The sequence below is a fragment of the Pleurodeles waltl genome, chromosome 1_1, assembly GCF_031143425.1.
Source record: "Pleurodeles waltl isolate 20211129_DDA chromosome 1_1, aPleWal1.hap1.20221129, whole genome shotgun sequence".
NCBI lineage: Eukaryota > Metazoa > Chordata > Amphibia > Caudata > Salamandridae > Pleurodeles > Pleurodeles waltl.
Window position 1 is genome coordinate 667584787 of NC_090436.1, and position 13710 is coordinate 667598496.

Here is a 13710-nt window from a genome sequence, read left to right on the forward strand (position 1 = left end):
TGCATCACGCTCATGACAAAACAGTGTGAAAGGTTTTATGTAATCAGGCATCCTCAAAGCTGGAGCCTTGCACAGACTCTCTCTCAATTCAGTGAACGCCTTCATTCCAGCCTGGTCTAACACTATAGGATCAGTGACTTCTTTATAAGTCAGCTTTTGCAATGGTCTCGAAATGACTGAAAAATTTAGAATCCATTGGCAACAGTAGCCTACCATCCCTAAAAACATCCTGACATCTTTCTGTGTGGTTGGGGGATGTATTCTCAGTTTGGTGACCCAAGTATTTCACTACTTTTTGACAGTATTGCAATTTAAGCGGAGATACTTTGGAACATATTTATACTCTGTTTGCGCGAATGTGCGTCAAAAATTTTGTGGCACATTTGGAGCAAACCGTGCACCATATTTAAACCTTGACGCCCAAGCCCGCGGATGTCAAAATTCCTCTGTGTGCGTCATTTCTGGGATGCGGGAAACTGCCTTGCGTTAATGACATGCAAGGTAGGCTTTTCCGCCCAAAAAATGACTTTAAGGCCTGTGCGCCTTATTTATACTCCAGCGTCATTTTGACACACAGGAGGGGGTGGGCCTTAAATAACGGCGCACAGCCTGATGTGTGCCGTTTTTTAACGCCTGGGTCAGGGCGGGCATTAAGGGACCTGTGGGCTCACTTCCATGGTCTCTGGCCATGGAAGGAGCCCAGAGGTGCTCTCCCCTGCCCCCAGGGACACCCTCTGCTCCCTCGCCCACCCCTGGAGGACACCCATGGATGGGGGGACCTATCCCAGGTAACTACAGGTAAGTTGAGGTAAGTTTTTTTTTTTTTTTAAAGTGGCATAGGGGGCCTAATTTGGCCCCCCTACATGCCACTATGCCCAATGACCATGCCCAGGGGACAGAAGTCCCCTGGGCATGGTCAGTGGGCAACGGGGCATGACTCCTGTCTTTGCTAAGACAAGAGTCATTTCAATGGGGGTTGTGCGTCAAAAAATGGCGCAAGTCCGGTTTCAGGCATGATTTTTGCCTCAAACCTGACTTGTACCATTTTTTGACACACAACCCCCATTTCCCCCTACGCCGGCGCTGCCTGTTTGAGTCATTTTTTTTTACTCAGACCAGTCCGCAGCGCCGGCTAACGTCATTCCTTAAATAAGGCGCCCGCATGGCGCATAGGAATGGGGTTAGCCGGCGGTAAAATTTTTGACGCAAACCAGCGCCACCGATGGTTTGCGTCAAAAAGTATAAATATGGGCCTTTGTGACCATTCTTTCCCAAATGGTTCAACAGGACAATTGTATCATACTTGCACTCGTCCCTTGTCTTGGATTCAATCAGCAAGTCATCAATGTACTGCACCAAGGTCGATTAGAAAGGCAATTCCAACGACTCCAAATTCTTCTTCAAGATCTGATTGAATATGGAAGGTGACTCTGAAAACCCTTGAGGAACTCTGCACCAGCAATAAACTTGGTCCAGAAATTTGAAACAAAACAGAAATTGACTATCTTTATGAAGAGGCAGAGAAAAGAAGGCTTGCGACAAATCAATGACAGTGAACCACTCAGCATCACATGGAATCTGAAACATTATCACAACTGGATTTGGCATCACGGGACAACATTTGACCACAATCTAATTTATTTTTCACAAGTCCTGGACAATTCAAACTGTCTCACAGGGCTTCTGCGAACCCATTATCGATGAATTACACAGGCTGCTCAATACTTCCTTCAAAATCCCTTGCTTTACAAAGTCTGCATTATCTGGGCAACCTTCATAAGGACATTTTGCGGCATGTGGTACTGCGGAAGTTGAGAAAAACTGCATTCGGCTTTACAGTAACTTTAACTGGCTCAACTCACTTTATCAGTCCTACTTCTTTTCCTGTCAAATCCAACACTTTCTCCTTAACCGTTCCCTGCAAATCAGGATGAATCTCTTTCACAGTGACCATCGGGAAAAATTAAATCAGAGGGTACTCATTCGTAGTTTCACTTTCTATCTCTGGGGCTGGGTCATCTTCATCATCACTATTCGTCTGAATCTCAATTCCATCATTTGAGCAAGTAATTGAACATTTTGTTTTACACAGCAAGTTTCTTCCCAGTAGGGATACCAGACTTGAACCGCAGACTACAAATTTGTGCAATACCTGAAAGTTGCCAATTTTAACCTGAACTGGTTCTGTAATCGGGTTGTTCAAATATTGATTTGCCATTCCTACAATCTGAACAGTTCTACCTGAAAGGGGTAAGTTTGGAACTTCTGCACTTCTCACTGTAGAGCGTGTAGCTTCTGTGTCAACCAAGAATGAAACTCTGTTACCCATAACCTTTACCTTCATATAGGGACCTCTTTGATCTACTTCTAAGGAAGTTGCAAGCACACATTGATCCTCATCTGAACTGTCGCTCATCCAATCATCATTTATTCCTTTCACACTGTGTAACGGAAATTGGTGCACTGTGTTATTATAAGCCTCTGACCTGTGACCTGTTGAGAAAGCATCATCTGTTGCTGTTCCACTGGGGCTTGAGGTATTTGAATCTGCTGTCTAGGTACCATGGGAACCTGCTGTTGCATTGGCTGCAACTGTGTCATCTGTACATGTGGCATTTGCACCTGCTGCATGGGCTGAAAACTGCACTTGATTGACATTGTTCTGAAAATTTGGATAAGGACCTCTCCCTCTCTGCGCTTTCATGTTCTGGAATGAATTGATGTCATTACTCTGCTGAACGACACCTTCCTGCACCATCATTGGACACACATGTTTCCAATGTCCAATGGCTCCGCAAACGTGACATGTCAATAATTTCTTCATTCCCTGCACATCATTCTGAACCCCCGACAGTACCCAAGTTTGGACCATGATTCACATTTCCTCCACACCACTACCTCTCATCTGGGGATGAAACATCATGTTTTCCTGCTGCTGCTGCAGTAACTGTTACAGAAAAGTTCCTTGTATTCCTGTTTGAGCTGCTTTAATCTGCATTACCATTGCCTTCTCTTTCAACTTTTTCTGCTTCAACTCAGTCTCATCATTACATTATTTTGCATACTGCAAAACCTCATCAATTGGCTTTGCTTGCCAGCAAATCAAATTACTCTTAATCATCTGGCCAATTTCAGGCCTCAATCCTTCCACAAATCTGAACACAAAATGAATCATGTCTCTCGCCTCAATTGTCTCTGTACCACTGTAATGCTTAAACGCCTGCAACAATCTCTCACAATACGCATGAATCAACTCCTTTGCTTCCTGAGCTGTCCCGTCAATACTCTGCCAATCAATATTCTTGGGCAAAATTCTCGTTTTCAAAAATTCAGTCACCTTATAGTAATATTTTTTATTACCTCAGGAGATGGCGCAACGCACCTGTATTCATGTCTCTTTCTGGTTCGCTTGTTGGCCAATCCACACTCCTTTTACACTCAATCCACAGATCAACTGGAACCACTATCTCTAGTAATGTGCTCAAGTCTTTCCACAGGGACTGGGGAAGTTTCACAAACCTGTCTGTCTGCTGATACCACTCTACTGGCTTCTCTCTCAATTTTGGATAATCATTTTTAAAGGATAGAATGTCACTTCTGCTCCAATGGACATGAACAAAATTTCCCCCTGGAATCTCTCTCATTGGTAAAATTTTCACTGGATCTTTATCCTGCTGCACATCTGTAGTCAGCTCCACAGAATCCCTTTTTCTCCTGTCTCTTTTCTTTACCCGTCTGCCTTCCCGTTTGTCTAATGCTCCCCAGGTCCAGGCACTTTGAAGCAATTCCTTAAGGTGTGCCTTCATTCCGTCAGATCTCATGTGTTCAAAATCTTTAGCCTCAAAATCGAATCTGTCGCTCCTTTTCAAATGCTTTGTTTTCTCTATTTTTATGCCGTTCTTCTCTGTCAGGTCTGCTAATTTCCGATGCACATTGCTCACTTCCCTCGTAATCTTCGCACACAAATATCTCAATTCTGCCTCTGTGTAGGATTCTAACCTGTTTATACCCATAGTTCCCTCAATGAGTTCACCCGCTTCCATGCTTAACCTGACATAATTCAAACATTCCTGTCCCTTAGGAGCACTCTGTGGGGTATTCAGCTTGCCTAACCATTAGCTCAACTTCTGAGCTGTCAATCCTTGCAGCAAAATGCTACTTGCTTGGACTGGTGGCACCTGCTGTACAACTGCATTTGTGGTCTGCGGTGTCAACAATTTCAAACTCTGGCTAACATTTGACCCTGCCATAGTATCCAGAAGTGCTACAAATAGACTAAGGTCTAACAATGATCTTGATCCCATGTTCTGATTCATAATTGGAGTCATATCTGACTGTGTCCCTGTTACTGGAGTAAATCTTGGCATTACCTGCGGCTGCACTTGGGGCACTAAAAGTGGAGTTGGTTCATTCTGAACCAGTATCGGTCTCAGGAATATATGTTCCGTAGGCTCCATTAAGTTCAAAGTCATTTCCATAATGGGCACATCAGGATAAATTGCCTGAACCTCTGGCGGTTGCACCTGATTTTGCACTACGGGAGTAGTAGGCACATTAAGACCACTCTGCATCGCATTCTGTGTCAGGCTAGCATTAACCTGCATCGGACTCATTGTCCCATTAACCTGTATTTGGGCTGTCGGATCAACACTGGTACTTAGACCACTCTCATGTGCTGTGTATGGTGGTGGGTGATTTGTCAATAACTGTGTAATAAACTCATCATCATTCGATTCCTCCTCCACTGTTGAAGACTGTCTAGCCTCCCTACTTTCAGACAGACTTATGTTAGTCTTTCTAGTAGCATTCCTTCCTTCCTTCTCATTATCCTGCGTAATCGCCGGAAACAACTTAATTCCGTGCAAAGTCTCCATCCTCTAAACTCTCTGATCACTGTCCCACATAGCCTTAGCTAAAGTTTTTTCTGCCTTTCTCATCCTCCTCTCGAATTTCTGTTGCTGTTGCTGTCTGGCTACTAGCTCCCAAATCGCTAATGCCTCAAACTGTGCTGGTCTCGGAAGGGGCTTCGATTCATATAGCACCATTCTTAAATGCTCCAAAACCCTCAAATTGAATGTCCCATTTGTAGGAAATGTTATGTTCCCATCCTTCTCTGTCAATTTGCACCATTGCTTTAGCCAAAGACATGGCACGACACCCTTCTCTTACATTACAATGTAAGCTGGTGTATTTCCTGGCGGTGTAGCCTCGCCTATACTTGTTGTAATGTACGTATCTCCCCTTAAGGCACTCTTTAAAGCTTTGAAAATGTTCATCTTTTAGACTTTCTTTGCTATTCAAAATCAAATCAGGAAGTGACTTTTAATCCCAAGATTCCTTTCACCTACTTTCTCAACCAATTGCCTCTCAAGGACGGCTGCCAATCCGTGCGTGACCCTTCTCACTAACTGACCTATCCCAGCATGGCTCCAATGACGTCACATTCACACATACTGTGTCTGACAAAGTATTGCGGCTTGCCCTCCCAAAGTCCAATTCACACAAACTAATGCACATATTGTGAGCACTAATCAAAAACCAAAAAACAAATCTGCTGGTTTACTACAGTAAAGGTAACACAATCTCTTCAGAAAACATATGGATTTTTCACTGACGGCTCTCGCTCTAACTCCTTCTTTCTCGTTCTCCCAGATTCACAAGCAAAATTCGACCTGCAAATTTTACTCTCAACTGATCAGTAGGTCTGTCCTAGTGCACATAGGACTTACCAAATCTCAGTTTAAATTTTCTTTCACTCACTTTGACTCACATTCTGATTTGTCGACCATGCCCGATCAACCTACTAAACTGACCAGATTACAACATAAAACCCAAGTGTCTCATACACTTTTAGATATACTCCGTAGTCTTAGACAACACAAGGTCCTTACATCAACAACCACATGGACAATTTTTGAGCACCAAGCGCCACACACATATGAAGTTCGACGACTTCCCTACTCTCACACTGCGGAGTACGTACACTCCTTCTACAACTTCATTTGGAGTACACAAACTCCCTAAACCCTCACAAACCTCACAATTCATCTGCGATTTGCATAGGTTGTGCAAGCACAACCTACTTCATTCACACTGTCACTAGAACGCCGAGAACATCCTTAAACAACCATTTGCAGGATCCAGGACTTAGGGAAAGTAATTTTTGGGCCTAAGGGAACATTTTCTCTCCAATTAGCATCATTGAAAAACAAAATCCAAATCTCAATAATAATGAACCTTTACCTCTGTTACTATCTCTGGACATCTATCATGGGCTCTTAAGGAGACGAACCTTCACCTCTCTTTCCCAACACTGTTATCCTGTACCGGACATCTATGATAATCTCTTAAGGAGACTAACTATTACCTCTGCTACCATCTCTGTTAGCACATCTGACCTTATTAAGTAAACTTACAAGGGGACGCGAATAGGTCAATGAACCGTTTGACTCACAATTAAGATGTTCTTACCATAGTTCCAGTACATGCAAATCAATAATCAATAACAAATACACAATAAAAATAATTAACAACAATAAATAACAGTAATAATCAATAGAGTCAGTAATTGTCACGCACCATGACCTTTCAGTCATGAATAACCACACCTTTTAGTAGAAGTTAGAATATTTAATTCCCTATATTAACAGTGCCAGTCCACATTCTAAGGATACGGTGCAAATAAATAGCAAAGTCATCTGCAACAGAGTGATTACATACATTTGAATTCAGCAGCTGAGAAATTCATCAAGCATTATTCCCTATTAGCATAATTTCATTACTGAGGCTCCTTAACTAACACTGGAGTAGCATCAGCATGTTGGGCTTCATGCCAAAAAATTTAGCAACACCAATATGGAAAAACATTTAACTATTGCTCTATCAAAACAGTGCAGTTAGTACCTAGAAAGGAAAAGCAAATATGCATAATAATCAATAGTCTAATTTATAATACCTATCCTCAGTGTGGATCAGCAAGCAGGGTCAGTCTTCGTCCTCAGGACATCAGTTGATCAGCAAGGCATCAGGATTCAGCAACAAAGTTCAGAAGACGCAAAGTCTTTAAGCAATGAAGTTAAGCACGTCTCTTGTTAAGATGCACAAAAAATTATTGACCTTTCGGGCAGCAAGAAAATGGTCAATGACAATGTCTTCTCTCAGTGCAGTGTCGTTAAATCAAAACCACAAAACATATTTCCCAAATTCCAATTAGTCAATTAATTGCATGTTCACACTTTGTCCAATAAAACTAAAACTCCAAATCTATGAATTCTACTATTACTCCGTTCACATTTTATTGATTGATTGTCCTGCAATCACCTGGCTGGCACCTGGTGTCCTCATCACCTGGCTTGTCAGGTAACAATATTGTTGCAGCTTCTACTCCAGTCAGCATCTCCATTGTTCTCCTCCTGAGAAAGTCAGTCTCACACACATTACACACAAAATGTTAGATTAACAAGAACAGCATCTTCTAGCAGTCGGTTCTCATGAGAAACTTTCACTTATGAGCACATTTAAACAATGAAAATGGAAAATCACAGTTTAACTTTCTAGGACAGTCATTTATTAAACATTAAGAAATACAGCTTTGACATGAGGCATGGCAAGTAGGCCAAGACCTTCGCTAAGTTAAGGCCTACAATTAATAAAGCTAAGACATAATGTATAACCCTTAATATGACATATTACTACATTAGTCAAACATATATTCAAAATTTCACAGCATTAGACTATTAATACGTACACTATGTGAACATTGGTGGCCACTCATCGTAATCACATTTTCAAATGCGTGCTTTATTTTCTACACAAAACCATTATTCAGACTACATGAATACTCATGAATACTTTTTATTAGAACACCTGCACTAGCACATAGTGCAGTTGTTCCCAAGCCTCTTGCTGCAGAGCGCTTTTCCTCAGTTTGACTGCTTGTTTGTAAGCGGCTCTACAGGATGACACCTCAGTCAGTGACTTTGGATGCTTTTTCAAAGCAATGATCAAATCCCGAAGAGCTTTAGAGCAAGAGTGATCAAACTACAGACAAGGAATATCTCAAATAGGTTTCAAAGGCAAACTCAACAGTCTCTTCACATTCTCAAAGATAGAATTGTATTAGTTCAGGATTACCTCTGGTGTGGAGTGATCAGCCAAACAAACGTCAAAATCCTTTAAGTAATGGTTCACTAGGTTCCCATGAAAAACTCTCAGAATCACCTTAGCCAGCCTTAGCCTCAATCCCTGGTCAGTGGCTCTCATCTTGCTGGATGCTCAGGAGGTAAGAAGGCTAGAAGTGGCACTCGAGGCCAGGGTGACTGTTAGACTTTTCATCCTTGGCGTGGTCTCTCTTAACTTTTTGCCTCTGTTCCCCAGGTTGTTGATGTGTGCTGGACTCTGATTTTGCTGTTTTTGTTACTCTGGGCACGTAACCACTGCTAACCAGTGCTAAAGTGCAAGTGCTCCTTTACAAAATGTGTATGTGATTGGTCTATCCATGATTGGCATATTTGATTTACTAGTAAGTCCCTAGTAAAGTGCACTAGAGGTGCCAGGGCCTGTAAATCAAATGCTACTAGTGGGCCTGCAGAACTGGTTGTGACACCCACATAAGTAGCTCTGTAATCATGACTCAGACCTGCCACTGCAGTGCCTGTGTGTGCAGCTTTACCTGCAAATTCGACTTGGCAAGTATACCCACTTGCCAGGCCTTAACCTTCCCTTTTCTTACAAGTCAGACACCCCTAAGGTAGGCCCTAGGTAGCCCCAAGGGCAGGGTGCAGTGTATGGTTAAGGTAGGACATATAGGGGGTCATTCCGACCCTGGCGGTCAAAGACCGCCAGGGCCGCGAATGGAGGAAGAACCGCAAACAGGCTGGCGGTGCTTCCCTGCCCATTCTGACCACGGTCAGAAAACCGGGTCTGGCGGTTTCCCGCCGGATTTCCCCCGGCTGGGCAAATCCGCCAGGGCAGCGCTGCAAGCAGCGCTGCCCAGGGGATTCTGACCCCCTTCCCGCCAGCCTGTTTCTGGCGGTTTACACCGCCAGGAAGAGCCTGGCGGGAACGGGTGTCCTGGGGCCCCTGGGGGCCCCTTCACTGCCCATGCCACTGGCATGGGCAGTGCAGGGGCCCCCTAACAGGGCCCCAGCCTGCTTTTCACTGTCTGCCTAGCAGACAGTGAAAAGCGCGACGGGTGCAACTGCACCCGTCGCACACCTGCAACACCGCCGGCTCCATTCGGAGCCGGCTTCAGTGTTGCAGGCCCCCTTCCCGCTGGGCCGGCGGGCGCTAACATTGTTAGCGCCCGCCGGCCCAGCGGGAAGGTCGGAATGGCACCAGCGGTCTTTTGACTGCGGTGCGGACAAATGGCGGTTCCCGCCAGGCGGGCGGCAACCGCCGCCCGCCGGGGTCAGAATGACCCCCATAGTAATGTGTTTTAGATGTCCTGACAGTGAAATATTGCTAAATTCGTTTTTCACTGTTGCAAGGCCTGTCCCTCTCATAGGTTAACATGGGGGCTACCTTTAAATCTGATTAAAGTGTAGATTCCCTTTGGGAGCGGATGGACATGTGGAGTTTGGGGTCTCTGAGCTCACAATTTAAAAATACATCTTTTAGTAAAGTGGATTTTAAGATTGTGCGTTTGAAAATGCCACTTTTAGAAAGTGAGCATTTTCTTGCTTATACCATTTCTGTAACTCTGCCTGTTTGTGGATTCCCTGTCTGGGTCAGTTTGACAGTTAGGCTGGTTGCACCTCACACTAGACAGTGACACAAAGGGAGCTGTGGTGTTGCCTGCATATCCTGATGAGCCATCTGTGCCAGGAGGGAGGGAATAAGTGGTCACTCGCACATGAAAGGGCTGTGGCAGCCCTCACACAATGCAGTCTCCAACCCCCTGGTGAGTGTCTGGGGCCTGGCCTGGGCAAGGCAGGATTTCACATTCCAAAGAGACTTTGCTTTGAAGTAGGCCTGCTTCAATGGAGAAACTGGGTATAAGAAGGGCACCCAAAACCACAGACTTTAGAACACTTCTGGAAACAAAAGGAACCTCTGCCTGGAGAAGAGCTGAGGAGAAGTGCTGCCCTGCCTGTGACTGTGCTTTGTGGAGCTATCCTGCAGTTGCTGCTTCTGCCAGAGTAGGAGGGAAAAGACTGGACTTTGTGTGCCTTCCATCTTGTGAAGAAATCTCCTAGGGCTTGATTTAGAGCTTGCCTCCTGTTGTTTGAAGTCTCAGGGACAGCAAAGACTTCTCTCTGCCAGCACCTGGAGTCTCTGGAGAGACTCCTGCTTTGACAAGTGGTGCCCTATCCAGTCCCTGGGCCATTGAAAGGAAAGCTGGTGGAAATCCAAGGAAATCGACTTCGGACGACTTCGTACCGACGCTGCTGCTGAATCCGGTGACACCGCCTGCACCCGATGCCGTGACCTTCGCTGGAACGCGACGATCTTCGCAGGCCTGATGCCGCTGCAGCCCCTCTGAAGTCCGCGACTCCGTGGAAGTCGCCGCACCAGATCGTGACTGACGCCGCTCGAAGTGCGCGGATTCAACGTTTCGCACTGACGCCGCGATCCCCGACTTCGCACATTGACTTGTCTTTACTCTTCACCAAAGGTACTGTACTTTGGGGTCTACGCAACTCCGTGTCCGGTGCCGCTGGTGTCGATTTGTTGGGAACGACTCCGTCACGACACCGTGTTAACACCTCATCGAAGCATTTTGTGTTTCTAAGGGCTATTTTTTAGTTTAATCTTTAAAAATTCATAACTTGACTTGTGTATGTTGGATATTTGTCGTTTTGGTCTTGTTTTGTTTAGATAAATATTTCCTATTTTTCTAAACTGGTGTTGTGTCATTTTGTAGTGTTTTCATTAAGTTACTGTGTGTGGTGGTACAAATACCTTACACCTAGCACTCTGAAGTTAAGCCTACTGCTCTGCCAAGCTACCAAGGGGGTAAGCAGGGGTTAGCTGAGGGTGATTCTCTTTTACCCTCACTAGAGTGAGGGTCCTTGCTTGAACAGGGGGTAACCTGACTGTCAACAAAGACCCCATTTCCAACAGTGACCATCAGAGAATTGTGATCAGTACGAGGATCCCACATTACTTTATGGTCTTTATGCAAAGGAAGAAGGGGTGTTGAAACCCAGATAAAATCTACGACTGGTTAACATCTTCTTCCTGTAAAAGTTTGAATCTTTGACAATGGTACGAAAATTTCCCCTGTAGTGCTTGGAAAACAAAAAGTGAAGGCTAAGGATACATTTCAACCTTCCCCATAACAACGAGGAGTGGACGATCAGTGGATGAGGAGACTGTCTTAAAAGAGGCACATAGATTACCACAGCTCATGAGTCCAGTAGCGGCTCACCGGCCGTGGAAGGGGCGGGGTGGAGAGGCGCGGGGGAGGGACAGAAATAAACATTTAATTTTCTTTTTTTATAAATCACTTACCTCCTTCACTGCTCCTTTGTCCCTCGACACTCCTCGCTGCAGGCACAGGCTCCCAGCCTGCTCTGACCCAGCCAGGGTGCTATCAGGCAGACTGGGAGCCTGTCCAGCAACTATGTTGCTGGGCTGGAGAGAGCCTACAGCGCATGTGTGTTTGGCCGGCCCAAGATGGGCGGCCAAACACATATGCGCTGTGAAGGGGGAGTGCTGAGCACTCCCCCTCAGTGCACGTCACCACCGTGGCCCCGCCCCTTTCAAAGAAAATTATAATAAACATAGTTTATTATTGTTTTCTTTAAAAGGATTTTGCAGCTGTCGTTGTTGGAGGGGGAGAGGGTGACGATCCTCCGCCCAAACGGAGGAGCCGCCACTGCATGAGTCCACAAGAAACTTGAATTGGACAGGAGCTGCACAAAGGGTTAAAGCTTCCATAGTTTCCACACTGCAGAGGCACCTGACTCACCCAAAGCCTTGAAATTAAGCTGTATGGTGTGTCCTGGCAAGTGTGCAGTTGGGAGTGGTGCAGGAAGGTTTGTGTTGCGATGTGGACTCGGGCTAGGATAGTAGGCGATCCCCTCCGACACCCCGAATGTTGCCAAAATGCTGAGGATGGGACAAAGTGGCACTTCATCTGCGTGGCTAAAAAAACGTTTGACCAAATAGGTGTTTCTGAAGGTGTTTCTGAGGGTCAGACGCGCCACGTCTGTGCACGATATGCATAAATTATCAGTTCATTTGATACCGTGGCCCAGGGTGATGTTGCACAGATTTGTTTAAACGATCTGACTCGGAATTCATGAACTGTAACATTCATGACCTGCTTTTTGGGGCGAGTGCGCTTTGCTTACCAAGCGGTACATTCCTGCGGTGCCTGAATAGGAAGGTGGCCAGCTCGAAAACATTTTTTTAAATTCAACTGGAAAGTATTTTGCAGATGTGACCGCTTTCAGGGGTTACTAACAAACACTAAGCCAAACAAAACAACTCCGAGATATTTCAGAAGCACAAAACAATGACGTTAAAAGATCTTTGAAAAATGAACGGCTAACGTAAATGTTTTCCTTTTTCATTTAAACATCAGAAGTCCTATCGTTGTTATGTTGCAGATTCATCGCAAAAAAGGTTTCCGGCAAAGGGTTTGTGAAAACATCTATTATAATAGCATGTGGTTCATTTTGCAGTCATAAGAAAAAGTTATCAAGCATTTGGGTAATGAGAGCAAAACCGAGTTTAGTAATCCATTTTGACTGAATAATGAATCATGAAGCCCTCACGGTGATGACTTTCTGGAAAACTCAACTGTCTGCGACCTCCAGGCCACTGATCAGCTACCGACAGGGTTCAGTTCTCGTTCCACAGATTCTCTATACCGTCCTCCTTAGTGCAACTGTATGGTTGCTATTTGTAATAAGAAGCATCACAAACCTAAAACTATGCTGCCAAAAAATATATAATGATATAAATGGCAGATTTCACAGAAATACAGAAGTTGATCTTACAATGTACGACCAGCAAAAGTAGGTGGAATTCTGCCAACTCAGGTGTTATCATGAATATACTTGCCAAAATGTTTTACCTTTCACACGTAAGACTTGGTCACTGAAAAGTGGGTATCACATGTGATGCGCTGTCATGGGGCACTAGGACCTGAAGGGAATTATGTCCCTGATACTGGACATACTTTCTGTGGGTTGCTAGGAACGCAAAGTGGAGGACGTCAAGGAGTGGAGGGAAGAGTATGGATGGGGTAGTACACCAATAACATAATGGAAAATGACATCCACTGTGAAACGAAGCATTAATCCTTAGTGATTCACAGATTTGGTGGATCTTCAATCTTCTTGCATCTCCGCAGCTGCAGTGGCCTACGGTGGTAGCGTAAGGCCAAAGTTGCTGCAATCTGAAGCATACTTAGAAAATAAGTAACTACTCAGAGCAAAAAAGCATTTCAAACAACCATGCCTAAACAGATCCATCACAGACTTGCTTCATGCCCATTCTAACAACTGGTGTTGAAGTGGCTTCCAATGCTAGCATTACTTGCATCCAAGAAAGGAGTGAGTAGATGCTTCTCTCCCTGCTATCTCTGCCTGGATTCCCAAAGTGCTGCAGTCTGTACTGTGGCCCAAGCCACAAGAAGCCTTTCAAAGTGACAAACAAGATCACCACCTGGAAGAACACTAGAGCAAGCAGTGCATCGGAGGAAAGATGGGAGAAGTCAACTAAAAGCAAAATAACATACACACTGGAGGACCAGCT

General features: G+C 44.8%; 1 protein-coding gene across 2 annotated transcripts in view; it reads right to left on the reverse strand.

Annotated features, from left to right (window-relative positions):
- The window catches only part of LOC138286585 (zinc finger protein 474-like), a 154421-nt gene that overhangs the window by 28489 nt on the left and 112222 nt on the right, over positions 1-13710 (reverse strand). Inside the window, exon 4 of one of the 2 annotated variants that reach the window (XM_069227000.1) lies at positions 6682-7426. The exons of the other annotated variant lie outside the window; for it this stretch is intronic. Within the exon in view, the coding sequence (XP_069083101.1) occupies positions 7422-7426 (5 nt within the window). The 3' untranslated portion in view covers positions 6682-7421. Of the gene's footprint in view, positions 1-6681; positions 7427-13710 lie in introns of those variants that run through there. 2 annotated transcript variants of the gene reach the window in all.